At 46.7% G+C, this 15,673-nt stretch overlaps 2 protein-coding genes across 2 annotated transcripts in view; both read right to left on the bottom strand.

The window, feature by feature from the left end:
• LOC129127969 (ATP-binding cassette sub-family A member 10-like) overlaps positions 1-13,236 on the bottom strand; it is a 34,072-nt gene extending 20,836 nt beyond the window's left edge. Inside the window, exons 1-16 of the mRNA XM_054644964.2 lie at positions 13,167-13,236; positions 11,040-11,149; positions 10,419-10,635; positions 9,345-9,503; positions 9,025-9,125; positions 8,577-8,803; positions 7,560-7,698; positions 7,010-7,195; positions 5,925-6,072; positions 5,276-5,447; positions 4,670-4,728; positions 4,157-4,267; positions 3,141-3,316; positions 2,733-2,852; positions 991-1,129; positions 187-277 (exon numbers count right to left, since the gene is read on the bottom strand). Of these exons, the coding sequence (XP_054500939.2) occupies positions 187-277; positions 991-1,129; positions 2,733-2,852; positions 3,141-3,316; positions 4,157-4,267; positions 4,670-4,728; positions 5,276-5,447; positions 5,925-6,072; positions 7,010-7,195; positions 7,560-7,698; positions 8,577-8,803; positions 9,025-9,125; positions 9,345-9,503; positions 10,419-10,635; positions 11,040-11,141 (2,147 nt within the window). The 5' untranslated portion in view covers positions 11,142-11,149; positions 13,167-13,236. The remainder of the gene's footprint in view (positions 1-186; positions 278-990; positions 1,130-2,732; positions 2,853-3,140; positions 3,317-4,156; positions 4,268-4,669; positions 4,729-5,275; positions 5,448-5,924; positions 6,073-7,009; positions 7,196-7,559; positions 7,699-8,576; positions 8,804-9,024; positions 9,126-9,344; positions 9,504-10,418; positions 10,636-11,039; positions 11,150-13,166) is intronic.
• Positions 13,237-15,270: 2,034 nt separating this feature from the next.
• Positions 15,271-15,673, bottom strand: part of LOC129127977 (ATP-binding cassette sub-family A member 9-like) — a 34,547-nt gene continuing 34,144 nt past the window's right edge. The window contains exon 39 of the mRNA XM_054644974.2: positions 15,271-15,567. Within this exon, the coding sequence (XP_054500949.2) occupies positions 15,478-15,567 (90 nt within the window). The 3' untranslated portion in view covers positions 15,271-15,477. The remainder of the gene's footprint in view (positions 15,568-15,673) is intronic.

The following is a 15,673-nucleotide window of genomic DNA, read 5'->3' on the forward strand; positions in this document are numbered from 1 at the left end:
TCTTCATTCATTCCCTGCTCTGGATTAATTAACCCTAACCCTAAATTTTAGTGTTTCAGTTAATGGACCTGGACTTTAATGCAGGCAATTTGTTTGTTTTGATGACATCTGCTCTAGGGTTTCATGAATTCTGGTGGCCCCTTGTACTTGCATGTTGCCAGGTATTGTTGGGGCTTCAGGAGATACCTTAAATGATAGCAAATCCCCCATTTTTTCTTCAGGAACAGAGAAGAGCCAACACACTTCAGCCTCCCGTGCGAGATAAAAGCCTTGCGGTCTGGAGAAAGGAAAAGCCAAAGGAATTTCTAGTGCAGAGCAGCTGTGTCCATCTTTTGGGGCTTTGTGCTGCTGGGTTATCTGTTGTAGTGTGTTTTTATGCTATATAATGGTTTTGTCTTTGAATCCCCTTATTTTCCCCAAATGGTTTGCCCCAGGTTGTGTCCCCTCCCTTTATCTCTGTAATCCCTTTCCTTTGCTGAGATCATGCCCAAATCCCCACCCTGTCTCTCTGTCAGTCACTCAGCATCCCATCCCCTCCATCTAGAACATTCAGTCCAGGATGTGGAGTGATTACCCAGAGGCTAGGGGTCAGCCCCCCAAGTGTTACCCCATACACTGTCCTAAATGTTCATTCCCCAGTGTCCGTACCTTGAATTCACTTATTGGTCAGTAAAATGTTATCTACTTTCAGTTTCTACCTCGCTTTAAATGTAACCTTGGCACCTCTCCCAGGGCTCTCACCAGCAGGCCCCTTGAGGTTTGTAAAGGCTCCCAGGAGCTCCTGAAATAAACCTTGGATTAACCCCTGCTGAGAGTTGGCCCCCTTCATCTTCCGCCGTTGTTCCAGCATCTCCTCTGCTGCAGGAGATCAGCCTGGCTGCCTCCTGTACCCCCAGGGCAGGAGGCAGGTGACCCCTCCCTGCTGTCCACTGTCTTGGGGATGCTGGGGTTTACTCAGTTATCCCCCAGGGATGCCCCAGCGCAGCTCACCTGCCAGGATGTCAGCCTCGTCCATGAACTGGGTGCTGAACAGGATCACCCGCCCCGCCCGCTGCTCCTGCAGGAGGCTCCACACCCGGTGCCTGGAGAGAGGATCCAGCCCCGCCGTGGGCTCATCCAGGAGCAAAACCTGCAGGGAGGATGGGATCAGACATTCCCCATTGCCAGAGTGGTGGCGTGGCTTTGGGGTTTTGTGGAATGCCAGGGTGTTGGGGAAGATGAAACAAGAAAGCCTTATGAATATGATGGCCTGGAAAAAGATTTTGAGAATATGGAAACTATAAGTGAGATTGAAATGAAAGCAAGCTTTGAGATCCCTCAGTTATGAACAACTGGAAAACAATGGTGTGGCTGGCTGAAGGGAATCCTCTTTTGATGGAACAACACCCTCTGCTTGCAGACAGCTCCAAGGGTCAGAGCAGACCCTACAGCTTGGCAGAAGGGGCCCAAAGAGGAGTTTTTAGGGTTTAAAATGTAACACAGTATGGTAATGGAATGATTCTTCTAGGCTGTATGTAAATGCTGTAGGATTTGTGTCTTGGACTAGAGTGGTTAGTGAGAATTGGAATATTCAACACAGAAGAAGATTTATTGTATTGTAATGGGAACCTCACTCCCTTACCCTCTTACCCTCTCATCCTCTCTCTCTCATCCTCTGTACCACTCTCTTTACTTCTCTTGGGCCTGCTCTGAGCTGTGGCTGGCAGCTCCCAGCAGGGCCCTGCACCCAGGCCCTTTGCAGAAAACCCCAAGTTCCACAACCTGGCTGCAGAGATCTCTGGTCTCCGTCCGTCCCGACTGTTCTACCCCCGGCACTCCTACACCAGGGCACTGGGAATATTTCCCTGTCTGCTCTGGGGTGCCCTGACCCCCAGGGGAGCACTGACTTTGACCCTCACTCATGGAGAAAGTTTCCTAAACTCCAGAATCCATTAGGGTGTGAAGTAGATTGTAGAGAGTAGTGTAGAGTAGTGTAGAGGTGGGAAATTTAGATTTTAGGATTTTTAGTATGTTGTGGATGGGAGCAAGATGGAGGGCACAGGGTGTTGTCCTGGGCTTCTTCTTCATGCTTCTTCTTCCTCCTTCTCCATGGGTTTGGGTGACAGTTTGTAATTGGGTGGAAAAGTCTGCATTGCAGGTTTTTGGGGATCAGTTATTGGGTTAAAAGGGAAAATTATCTAGGTGTCAGCTCTTAATTGGATAGTTTATCTTTAAAAGACCTTGCAACAAGAGGTTGTTGGCCATTTTTGTGGTGCTTTTCCAGCGTGCTGAGCCTGGCATGGACAGCGTGCAAAACTCTGGATAAGATAACAATAAACAAGAACCTGAAGACCAAAAAAAAGATCCAGTGGGTCTCTCTTTCCTGACACAAAACCACTCCAGGAGGGGCTCCCCTGTCGGGGGAGGGCCCAGCCAGAGTCCCAGAAGTCAGGGAATTCACAACAGGTAACCCAACAGGGTTTGGGGTTCTGAAGGCAAGAGACCCTGGGCATCTTTCAGACAAGGGCAGCTGTTCTGGGGGCTGTGAGAGCTCAGGGAACTCTGCCTGCTCCAAAACTTGGCTGGCAAGGTGGGTTATGAATTTAAAAAACAAAAAAATGATGAAATGTATTAATTCTTATTATAAGCACTTTAAAGAAGTCTGAAATCCTGGAGCCAAATACATGCCCAAGGTTTTAATTGTGGTGGATCTGAGTATTTCCCACATCACAGAGCTATGCCTGCTGCTTTACCTGGGGGTTTCCAAGCATGGCTATTCCAATGGATAACTTCCTTTTCTGCCCACCACTCAGTTTTTCAGCTTGAGTATCTTGAATGTTGCTGATATCCAGCAGTTCCAGAATCTTTTGCACCTAGAACAGCAGAAGGATGTCCATTCTCAGCAGCCATTGTCCTTCTATCCTTTATTAGGGGAGATTTAGATTTAAATTAGCCATCAGAAGGAAATTATTCCTTGTGAGGGTGGGGAGGCTCTGGCACAGGCTGCCCAGAGAAGCTGTGGCTGCCCCTGGATCCCTAGAAGTGCCCAAGGCCAGGTTGGATGGGGCTTGGAGCTTGAATTTTCAGAAAACCCAGGTAGATTCTTTGACCTTTCCAGTGCAAAAGGAGTCTCTGTGGAATGGTGGGGAACACACACTCACCTCTTGCTCCACCTCTTTGGACTTGATGCCCTTGATTTCTGCAAAGGTTTTCAGGTTTTCTTTCACCGTCAGGACCTCAAACTGCGTGTTGAACTGTGGGCAAATCCCAATCATCCCCTTGATCTCCTCCCTGTCTCCCATTTCAGAGAGTTTGTAGTTGTATATGGTGGCAGAGCCTGTTCATGGGGATAAATGGTGCCCTGGGTTGGAAATGCAAAATGTGGCTGGGGGTAGCAATATTCTGGCAATATTCTATTGCCATCTGTTAGAGGTGGGGCAGTTCTCTGCTGTTCATTGGGCAGGTTCCTTTATCTCTTCCACAACCAATCCCTCCCTTCTGTTCATGGGCCATTAATCATTAATTAACTTCTTTTCATGGGCCACTGAGTGTCCCTGCATGGCTGATCCAATCCCAGCATCCCATGGGGAGATGCTCCGCCCAGGGGAGGAGCCAAGCATTCCTACCTGGATCCAATCTGAGCTTTGGGACAGCCCAGCAGCCTTTGCCCAGTGCATTGCCAGAGGAGCAGCTTCTGCTGCCCTGCATGGCCAGAGGGAGCCCAGGCCCATCTGCAGCAGCCCTGGAGCTGCAGAGGAAAACTCCCCCCTTGTGCAGGATCCCTGCTCCAGCAGAGCCACAGCTGGCACTGCAGGAGGGCTGAGCCCCCATGGGATGGGGCTGTGCCACCCCCTGACACACAGGGGGAGAGGGACTGCTCTGACTCTGGCAGGGTTGTTTTGTATTACCGCATTTGTATTTTTACATTTTCTTTTTATTTTTAATTTTTTTCTAATAAAGAACTGTTATTCTCGCTCCCACATCTTTGCCTGAGAGCCCCTTAATTTCAAATTTATAATAATTCAGAGTTAGGGGGTTTACATTTTCCATTTCAAGGGAGGCTCCTGCCTTCCTTAGCAGACACCTGTCTTTCCAAACCAAGACAATGAGATGAGGGGGGATGAATTGAGTTTTAGAGCTTTTGGATCAAGGCCATCCCATCCCAGCCTTGTCCTACCTTCCGAAGGGAAGCTGAGCCCACTGAGCACATTCAGCAGTGTTGTCTTTCCAGCCCCACTGTGGCCCAGCAAGGCGGTGATCTGACCCTCATAAATGTTTAAAGACAGACCTAGAACAAAAATAGCAATCAAGTCTGGGGAGAAATGAGGTTTGAATTGCCCTCCCTCACTGTCAAAGCAGGAGAAGTCAACAAGTACAAGAATTAAGTGATAATAATTAGCCAAAAGAGCACTGAGTGGGGCAAAGCTCTGCAAACATTTAAAGGCATAAGGAGTTGGTCTGTATTTACCAGAAAACACAGAAATAAAACAATTTTTAAAAATTAAAATATTTCTTCTCTTTAGTCTTATTAAAACCAGCAAATTAGTAAAACCTGAACAAAATAGTGATCAGTCACATCAATTAATATTTGACATTAATTTTCAAGCATTACAAGTGGATTTTTTCATTGACTGTTTGCACAATGGCGTTTCCTTGTCTTTAGCAGGAATCAATCTCACAGCTTTCATACCTCTTAAAGCTTCTGTCTTCTTGTCCTTCTTCTTATAGACTTTTTTAATATTGTGGAGCCTGAAAGGAAGGTAAGGAGGTTATCATTTGGGGATTGCTGTAAATGCTTTTCCCTGCTGCCCTTTTGCATTTTTATGGACCTTAAGTTACCATGACAGAAATGGCATGAAGAAAATAAGAGGTGCTGGGAAATAAAGCTGAGATTCAGAGGTTTGACAGGCTCTATGCCCAGCTGTGAATATCCCAATCTGGCACCAAAAATGGGGCACCAAGTCTGGCAAAGACAGGGCCAAGCCCATTGCAACACTTTCACAATGGGTGACCGTCTTCATTCTCCCTTTTGTCCCTAAAGGACATTGAAATTCCATAAGAAATAAAAAAACAACAAAACAGTTATTTTTAAATCTAAATTTACCTAAATTTCACCTTTAGTGACCAGTCTGAATTATCTTTTTATCTCTAATTTTTCTCTGTGAAACAAAATTCAAAGCCCAGCCCTTTTGCAAGAGCCTCACGAAGATGAAAGCAGCCTAGAAAAGCCCAACCCAAGCTGATGGAAGGAGCGGGGAGCCCTGAATCAGACACAAGCAGTCCCTTCTCCCTGCACCTGATGGCCTCTTTCCCCAGGAACTGGGGGGGCACAGGCTCCACATCATCCCCCAGGAGTTCCTCAGGGTTTGCTGTGGCTCTGGGCACGTCCCTGCTGGAGCCTCTCCTGCTCCTCATCCAGTACGAGGCCTTCAGGAAGAACAAAGGAGGGGCTGGGATCCCATATTTGCCTGCCAGGAAAGCAGAAAGATGGCCTGACATCAACCACAGGCACAGCCAAGACACCATCCTAGACTAAACTTTTAGTTTAGGAGTTTTTAGGAGTTTCAAATAGCACGAAATTGCTGCTTTTTCCAGTCAACCCCCTGCCAGGTTTGGAGCAGAACTAGAGGAGACAAGAAGCGTGGCTCCAGGGAATTATGTCATGAATTCAGTGGTTTTTGTAATGAATTAAAGTATTGTCCTACGTGTTATTACACTATAATCTCATCATTAAAAAGAAAAAATATTAAATAAAAAATGTTAAATACTTTGTTGTCGCTGATTCTCTGAATCTGGCGTGTGCCAGAAACAGAAAATTCACTCCATGGCATCATAAATTTCTTTTAGTCCAAACCTTATTTTGTTTGAGTCCAGGAAAAGAGAAGCCCATCATTTCCTTGATATAGCCCATGCAATCCATGTAAATAAAAATAAATCATTCCTACCTGGCAGAATTTTGTCAAAATACAGAGCCAGCAGCATATACAAGACTGAGTCAAACACCAGCAGTATGTAGGTTGAAAATAAAAAGTATGCTTCCTCCATAAGGTTGGAAAAGGAGAAACCTATTCCATATTTCTCTAAATCGAAAATCTGAAATAAAAGAGAAAGAAAAACAAATTTCAGGCTGGAAAAATATGCAAATGCCACCAAACCATGGATGCAACTCTGTTTCTTAACCCAGAAATCATCTGCAGTACTGACCAACTGTTCTTATTTTCTCTCCAAAGGGGAAGGGGAATGAATTTAATCCATGCAGAGATCTTTATGCTTTAATCCAGAATTTTCCAGAACAATCCAGAAATAGAAGAAAAATCACAGTTTTAGAGGAGACCAATTAAAAAAAAAACTGATATGGGCACTCTTAATGTGACAGAGTCACCACAAAAATGTTATAATTTACATAATGATTGATTTAACCATATGGCAAATTAACAAAGTCAGTCCCTTTTTCTGCCGCTGCAGAAATCTCCTCTCCCAGGCAGATTTTTTAAAAATACATATCAAGAAATCAAATATTAGATTACCAGAGCTAGCAAGAGCTGTGCAGCTATGACTAATGGAAAAGTGGGAAATGAATTTCAGCAGGGTGGGGATGGAGGAAGGGCAGCAGCAGCAGCAGGAATCAATCCAGAGCTGCATTTGCACCATCCCTGCTGCCAGGAAGGGGCAGGGGAGTGGCTGGGCAGCCAAGGATGCTGTCCCTGGTGTCCCTGAGCATAATGGGGCTGCTGTGTGCAGGATGGGGCCGTGTAGAAGCTGCAGACGTGCACAACAGCAGATTTTTTGTGCCAAGGGCCCTGCCTGTCTCTGCATTCAGCTGCTTTTGAGCAGGGGAATGGGATGGGAGTGTTGGAGCCCCTCTGTGCTGCCCAGCACAGCTCAGCTCACCTGGGGGCTGTGCACAGGAAGGGAAAGTGCCTGGGTGGTTTCCAGCTGGGTTTTTGAGCTAAGGGCAGGAATTCCTGCACCTTTCTCCACCAGCAGGGGAAGGAAGGAAGGTTCAGCTGCAGGGCTGGTGCCCCCATACCTTGACAATGCCAGTGTTGAAAGCAAAAGGACACATCAGGCCAAGGAACCATTTCAGGGGCTTGGGGACTTCTTCTATCAGCACTGCCAGGCTCAGGGACCCAAAGATGAAGATGATGAGGAAGCCTATGGAGCTGGCAAGCTTGGAGGTCCTTAAGAGGGAGCAGAGCATGAACACCAGGTGGATCTGTAAGGACAGGACTTTCCTTCAACCACTGAAAGAAATAAATATTCTTAACAGCAGCACTTCCATCCGCCAGGCACCAGATCTCTGCTGAGCTGAGTCTGTGTAATAAAATCCACTAAAGCCCTTCTTAGTGGGTTGATCTGAGTTTCCAGCTGGGTGTTTTGTAGCCAAGCAAGAGCCTGTCAGCCCTTCAGGCTGCAAATCAAATCTCTGCTGCTGGCCTAGAAAGCCACTCAGATGTTTCAGCCAGCGCGGCCCACAAAGCTCCTGAGCACCGCGCAAAAGGCTCTGGAGCAGTGCTCAGGCTCATCAACAGGGCAATAAATCATGTGGGGAGGAAATCTGGCTTTAAAGGCTGACTCACACAGGCCAGGCCATAGAGGAAGAAGAGGAGTAAGACTGCAGGGAAGCTGCTGGTGTAGAAGCGCTCGCGCAGCACCAGGGCCGTCAGCAGGCAGGAGAAGATCAGCACATAGAGGGAGTACAGCAAACTCCAGGACAGCCTGGGGAGGGAGAGGTGCCATCAGCCCTGGGGGTCATTAACACCTCTGCTTACAGCTTATCAGCATGTCAGAAGTGTTTAAATTGAAATATTAATTATTTCCCATGGCAATAATTTCTTTTTCACATCCTCGGGTGATCCAGCTTAGGAGGGAATGCCCCAGGGAGCAGAGGACACCACTGCCATGCTCAACCCTCTGCATGAGAAACTGAACAAAAGCACTGATCAGTTGCATCAATTAATATTTGACAATAATTTTCAAGCAATGCAAATATATGTTTTCATTGACTGACTGAAGTATTTGCACAACGGTGTTTCCTTGTCTCTACCAGGAATCAATCTCACAGGGTGCTGGAGAAAAGCTATAAACCCATTTAACTCATTAATTGGCTTCTCAAGTGCCTGTCACCGTCACATTCTCTGAAAAATCCCTTTGCCAGGATTTCTTCTCCTGGGAAGCTGAGAAGCCTCAGAGAAAAAGGAAAATAATATTATCTCATTGCTTCTCCTGTGTTTTACTGCTTTGGAATGTGTTTGGAGATTGTTTATCCAACATGTGGTTGTTTCATTGGTTTCATGTGAACTGTTTTGACTTAATGACCAATCATGGTCCACCTGTGTTGGGACTCTGGAAGCAGTCTCGAGTTTTCATTATCATTCTTTGTAACCTTCTGTCTGTATCCTTTCTCTATTCTTTAGTATAGTTTTAGGATATCTTTCTTTAATATAATATAAGGACATAAAATAATAAATCAGCCTTCTAAGAACATGGAGACAGATTCTCAATTCCTCCTTCATCCTGGGGACTCAGAATATACCACAAGTGCCCAGGAATGGGCTGATTTTTGGCAAATGTGTTCCAGTTAAAAAAGAGCTCACCAAAATGCAATGTCCTGCAGCCCCATGGTCTTCATCAATTCTTTGAGCTGCTTCTTTTCTCGTGTGACATTCCTTGATAAGAAATACATGAAGGGCAAGAAGCACATCACGATAACGACCATGAAGTAGCCGTACTCCAGGCTGACAGAGAAGATGATGCTCTGGGACTTCATTCTGGCACCAGCAATGGATTCCATTTCTTCCCAAACAGAATGATTTGTCTCCATCTAAAGGAATGCAAGGTCAACAGATCAGTGCTTTGCTTATTTCCTGCAGTGAGATGCATTTATACAAGGAATATTCTGCTTCATCCTCCCTGGAGTAACTTTTAAAAGCAGCTTTATTTTCTGACAAAGCCATCCCTTGCTATTCTCACAGCAGAGTTTGCCTTTCCTATATTATATTTAAAATGAAAGGATGTCTCCATCAGTTCCTAAATTGGATTTACCTCTATAATGGCAGCATCAATGCTGGACTGCAGGGACAGGAAACCTCTGTACCAGTACCTTGGGCTCTCACAGCTCTTCAAGGAGAAGTTATAGCAGGTGTCTGCAAGGCAAAGGGCATCACACTAATGAAAAGTGATTAATTTTCATTTTTAAATGTAATGACAAGAACACACTGGCACTGTGGGAAACTCTTCAAACCCACCCAAATTCAAACAAAAAAAAACCCCAAACCACAATTCATTCCATCACTTAACAAATGTGGATTATTCCCACCCTGTCCACACCAGGCAACCACCCTGAAATTCTCATTTTGTATTACCTACGTATCCAATGACTTCATTGGGAATAATCACATCTTTGATTGGAAACCTGAGGTGGTAGGAGAAGTTGTCCTTAAACACAACTCCTATAGTTTCCCTGTTTGAAATCCAGGCTTTCTCCATGGCTCTCTCATCATCCACTTCCACTAGTTTTATACCTGTGGAGTGCCAGAAAAATATTGCCGTGAGATTTTGTGAGTCTGGAACTGTGTCCAGAGGCACTGAGGGAATGTTCTTCTTTCTCAGCACTGCAACTCCTCCTTTTCCAGTTCTCACTTGTCACTCTTGTGCCAGGTTAGGACAGGAACAGGTGAGAGACAGGATTGTAGAAAAGGCAAAGAAGGCTTTATTCAAAAGAACCACATGGTTTTTATAGAGTGGTACGATAGATTCTATTCTATTGGCTAACTAACAGAAACATCTTTCTCATGCACTATCCTTGAGAGGAACAGAAAAATAAAGTAGAAAAACACCACCTGCAAATTGTTTATAGTCAACAAGTTATCACATCTTTCCAGCTCCCTAAAACTTCTCACAAGCTGCTGTGAGAAACATTTGTCGTTTCTCTCTCTCTGTCCCACGGCATCCACACTCACTGGCCATGGAGGCAGCTCTAAATACTTCAGACTTTACCAGTTGAGAAGAAATGCACCTCAAAAGAATACTTTTTAATGTGTTTTGGAAGTATTAGGGAATATTAGGTAAGGCAGAGCTTTCCAGTTCAGAAGGGCACACTGGCCTCACAGGTAGTTTAAATCCTAGAGAGGAAATATTTGTGAAAACTGAGGATTTAGGATGAATTTAAAACCATCTCCTGAGACTTTACCAGTTGAGAAGAAATGCACCTCAAAAGAATGTTTTTTAATGTGTTTTAGAAGTATTAGGGGATATTAGGTAAGGCAGAGCTTTCCAGTTCAGAAGGGCACACTGGCCTCACAGGTAGTTTAAATCCTAAAGAAGAAATATTTGTGAAAATGGAGGATGATCAAAGATGTTGGAGAACCGCTACGACACAGCGCATGCGCAACAGGTTCAACAATGACAAAATCCAATACCCAAAAAGCAAAACCCACCCGTCATGACGGAGCTGGAGGCCACTTTGCTCATGATGTGCCTGGTGGTGGCAGTGGCGGGGGTGAAGGTGACGGTGACCCCGGTGGCATTGAAGGCAGGGTCGTCCAGGTAGCCCAGGTGCTCGGCGGGCGCCTCGGGGTAGCGGGTTTGCGTCATAAACACAAACCCGGAGACGATGAACAGCAGGGGCAGGAAGAGCAGGGACAGAATCCACTCCTGCATCAGGGAGAGCGGGGAGGAGAATGCCATGGCAGTATAGGAGCGGGTTCTTTGTGAGATTAAAATGGGAGCAAGAGGAATTCAGTCGTTGTGGGATTCAAATGTAAATATGAGGGATTTGCTCACACCCGTTTCTTAGGTGGGCATGGAGGGATTCTCTGCATGGTGCCCATCACCTGCTCCAATGAGCCCATCTGTGCCCTGATTTGTCACAAATCAGACATAAATATCACCATTTTAAATAAAATTCAAGTCTCCAAGTGTTCATTACCAGGCAGGCTTCTCAAAAGTACTTTAAGTTCTAATTTTACCCAAAGAAGTTGGTGTCTAGGGGCATGCAGGGATTGGCCACTCTCAGTACTTAGCTGCTATTTTTGTTTTATTTTTAATTTTTTTCTTACCTGAAAGCTCTGCATCTTCATCCTCCACTTGATCAGGACATTTTTCCACAAGAGAATTTTAGTTTGCTGGAATACACTTATATTCCTCTGCACTGTCTTCATCTTTGAACCTAGAGACAATTTCTTTTTGAAAATTGCTTTCAAATACAACAAAAGCCAAACCAGCAGCAACTGGTTTTATTTGCACAGTCCTTGCAGATGTGCAGTGAAGCTTTTTCTCCCTTTTTACAGCAAGAATGAACTGGAGAAACTCAGATGTTGTGTGCTGAGCACAACCACCCCCGCAGGACAGGGTCCAAGAGACCTCATCACCCTCAACACACTCCAACCCTCACAGCTCAGCAGCAAACGCTGATAGAAATCAGAATTTCAGGCTTCCATGCTTCAGCACGGGGAGTTTGGGAGGAGTTCATCATTTATTGATGAAATAAAAAGGGACTATCACATTACATGACCTAATCAGCTTGGGTGGGCTCCATATCCAAGAAACAACAACAATATCGTCAATTAAAATCCCTAAAATCCTTTTGCTTGCAATTTTAATGTGCTTTAGGATCAACACCAAGAAGCGTTGAGCAACTCCTGGCTGAGGTGTGAGCTGAGCTCTTGTGGAAAACAGCATCTGCTGAAGGGAACTCAGAGCCATGAGAGAGCAAATTCTTGGAAGTGCGTGGGAGAGGTGTCACTGTCAGGTTGTTAATGAGAAATGAGATAAAACTGAGTGGCCACGAGCATGCACTGAGGTGTTACTCCAACAGACAGGGCAGAATCCTCAAAATGACACGATCCAAGCAAAACAAGGATTATTTTGCCTGGTTAATGCTGGTGGTGGGAACTGAAAGAAGTAAAGCACAAAGCTGCCTGTCAGATTTTTGCAGATGAGAAGTGTCCTTTTAACCATCCATAAAATATCCATGAGGACCTTTAATGAGCAAAAGGATTCAGTAGCTCCATGTAAAAGAGCTCTGCTCACACAGCCAAACTGCTCTGCTGTCACATCTGGAGATAAAATCTGCTTTTCAACAAAATCCTGATCTTCTCTAAGTGATTCAAGTGATTCTCAGGTAGAAAAATCGGAGCTGTTACAGATCTAATCCCTTCAAGCCTTCCTGTCATAGGGAAGGAAGGAAGATTTACATTGTCCTGTTCCCCCGGGGGACAATGCCTCCTGACAGGTGCTGACAGGCAAAACAGACTTTATCTTCCTCCAGATATTTCTATTCAGCCCTCAGGGGTTGAATCTTGGTGTGATGAGACAGCAGGCACTGAAATGCTGGAAAAGCAGCTGCAACAAATGGGCTGCAAACACTTGCCCTGGCTTTTGCCATCGTCTCTTAACAAAGTTTTTCCTCACTGATGGTCTCACTAAATCCAGGTGTATAAAAATTTGAATTTAGCCTGTGTAATTACCTCCTTGAATAAACTGTGGGTTTAAACTTGCTATTACTCGGTTGCTTTTTCACCCCCTAGAAGTGAAGATTAGGAGGTTGTGTGTCACCTGCACATATCCACCACTGCCACAGGGTTGGTGTCACAGCTAAAGCCCCTTGCCAGGTGGTTTTAGGAGTCCCATGGAGTAACCTCAGCATCCTAGGGTGGAGAGGGGCACACCAGGAGCTCATCCTGGACATCCCACATGTCCCTTGGGTGGTCACCCCTCAGTGCCCACTGACCCCGTGCTGCTGCAGGGTTTGGGCAGCTGGGGAAATGTGCCACAACTGATTTCTTTGCTCAGGAGAATTTTTTGAGAGCATAGGATGGACAGAACTTTTAAATCCAAACTTTAGCTTACACTGGAGGTAGGGAAAGAAATCTGCTCCTCGTATGTCCTGGATCATTTAAAATACTGAGCTGAAGCTGCTGCCTCCTTGTAGTGCTGAGAAACATTGGAAATAAACCTCTGCCATAAGCTGAGCTCCATTTGTATGTTATTTTATCTCAAAGCAAAGACTCTGTTGCCTTTAAAGCCCCCTAAGCTTCACCCAACCTATTAGAAAGATGCCCCGTGCCCCACCCACACATTGAACCCTCACCCAGTGTTATTAACAGCATTATCCTTTACTGGGGGTTCCATACCTTCAAAATAACATTTGTTATTTAGGTTTAGGAAGAATGCTTCAGCCTTACCTCAACAGGAAGGTTTGAGAGGAACCCAGAGCTTGTCCTGGAGGAGCAGGGGTGCTGAGCCTCCCTGGGCTGGACTGGCCCGAGACTCTCCCGAGACTCCCAGCTCTCCTCTGTCGTTTTTCTCCCCCCTCAGGCACTTCTGCAAAGGGCATTCCTCACACCATGGCTTCTTTTGTTGCCCTGGCTTTCTTCTTCTTCCTCCCTGGCAGGGCTCCAGCTTTATTTGTGTCAGAAGAAGCAAACAGAGCCCATTGCTGTTGAGGCGCTGGAGCCTTGTCCGAAAGGTTAACTCGGGACATTCTTGAGTGGTGGCCAAGAGAAGAAAACCCAGCCCCACAACAAACCACACAAAAATCCTTTCTCTGGCAAACTCTGCTGTGTTTCTCAGTGCAGAAAGAGGGGCTGAAGACAACAGTGATGTCACAGCACGGGCCGGGGAGGACAAAAGGTGGCAAACTCTTCCCGTGGCATCAGTCACAGAGCAGGAACAGCAGGGAAATGCTGCCTCCTGGACAGCAACAGCTTTCCCAGCTAAAAAACATCTTGGAAATGCTGAAATAAACATCTCCTGACTAACTCTGCGCTTCTAAAGGGGATGGGTTTGGTTTGAGCCCAAAGCAGCATCCCTGGGCTCATCAGGGCTGAAGGACCAGGGGTGGGAGGGAGCCCGAGCAGCTGGGACAGGATAAGTGGAGCAGCTGGATCTGCTTCCTTCTGCTCTGCCTAGCAGCATAAAACCACCCCTAAGGTTTAAATCCCATTCAGATGTGCCAGAGCGAGGCAGACAGCAGAGGTGCAGTAAGTCAGAGCACGGGATGGAGTTAAACCTGTCCCCAGAACATCTCCTGGGCATCCAAACCTTCTCCTCCTCTCCTTCCAAAAGGAAAAACAACAACCCTAAGGTGAAGAGGGGGAGATGCCAGGTGCCAGGCAGTGAATCTCAGTCTCTTCCCTGCCCACCTCCTTGGCAGAGCCCTGATGTTGGGAGATCCAGGGGGAAAACAGAACCCTGGGGTGTGGGTGGCTGCTCACAGCCCATCCGTGAGCCACGGCAGCCACCTGCTGGTACCTGCCTGCCCAGACACCATCCCTGCCTGCCCGAGGCACCTGCAGGGTCCTCCCTGCTCTGTCCCAGCCCAGCATCACCCACAGCATCACCACAGGGCAGCTCAGGGCATGCTGAGGGTCGTGCTGCTGTGGCCATCCCATGGCATGGCACTGCCCCTGGCCTCCAGTGGGTCCCCAGCCTTTGCCAGAGGGTGCTGGGGGAGAGGGCAACGGGGCACAAGGGGAAACACCTGGAGGCTCCTGTTTTCTTTAGTTTATTTTTTTTTGTTTTTTGTTTGTTTGTTTGTTTGTGTTTGGGTTTTTGTTTGGTTTGGTTTGGGTTTTGGGTTTTGTTTTTTTTGTTTTTTTTTGTTTTTTTTTGTTTTAATTTACTTTTTAACTCTAGCCCTAGGCAGGCAGATAATCCAAGAGGAGAAGCTGACCTGCTCAGACAGGGGCAGGCTGATGGAGCTTGCCCCCAGCTCCCCATCAGTTGCCCCATCCCTCCCAAGCACCCCGGGGTGCTGGTGAGGAGCCCCCCTCTCTTCCCAGTGACCAAAGCAAGGTCTGCTGTCCTTCTTCAGCTCTATTTTGGGTCAAAGCACACCTTATTTTGACTCTAATTAATAACTGGCTTTTGATGACGATGATATTAGAGCTGCCAGTTTTCATTACATTTATCCAGCCACTGCTGACTCCTTTCCTCTGTCCCTGGCCCCAGTGGGGAGGATGAGATGGGCCAAGTTGGCCTGAGCTGGAACTCACAGCAAGAGCAGCTTTTTGGGTCAAAATTTTGTGTCTCTCTCTCCCAGGAATCAGCAGCTGTGCTGGCCACATCCCACCAGGCAGAGGGTGGTTATTGTCAGGGCTGACAAGGCAGAGAGCTGGTGTCCTCCTGCCAAGGATAAGAGAGGTGTCAGAGCCTCCCCTGGGTTTGCTCCTGGTTCTCCCCAGGGACTGAGCTCCTTTCCCAGCCCAGTGTCCCTCACAACCTTGGGGTCAGGAATTCCAACATGACCCACCCTGAGCAGGGGCGCAGATGAGAGTCAGGCATCAATTTGTCAAAGGATAAAGGCTTTATTTATTAAAATAATAACTCTTTTCTTTTTCTCTGTGAGGCAGAACACCTGCAGGGCTGTGTGTGCTGTGACGTGGGTCACCGAGTGCTGGGGCTGCAGCTGACCACAGCTACCAGTGATTTCACTGATGAAATTCAGTAACACTGAAGAAATGCATGGAATATTTCCCACTGTGGCTCCAGGAGTCAGGGCTGAAGGGGTCTCTGCTCCACAGCCCCGTTGGATGCCACCTCCAGGTCGTGCTCCTCTGCATCCCTGGTGAGGTCTACAAACACCTGCAAGGGGACACAGTGGGGAGCACCCCATCATTGCCAGGGACTGGCTGTAGTTGTGCTGCTCACAGGTTATTCCTTCTTCTTCCACAGGCAATTCCCAACCTGG

This window comes from Agelaius phoeniceus, chromosome 19, assembly GCF_051311805.1.
Source record: "Agelaius phoeniceus isolate bAgePho1 chromosome 19, bAgePho1.hap1, whole genome shotgun sequence".
NCBI classification, from domain to species: domain Eukaryota; kingdom Metazoa; phylum Chordata; class Aves; order Passeriformes; family Icteridae; genus Agelaius; species Agelaius phoeniceus.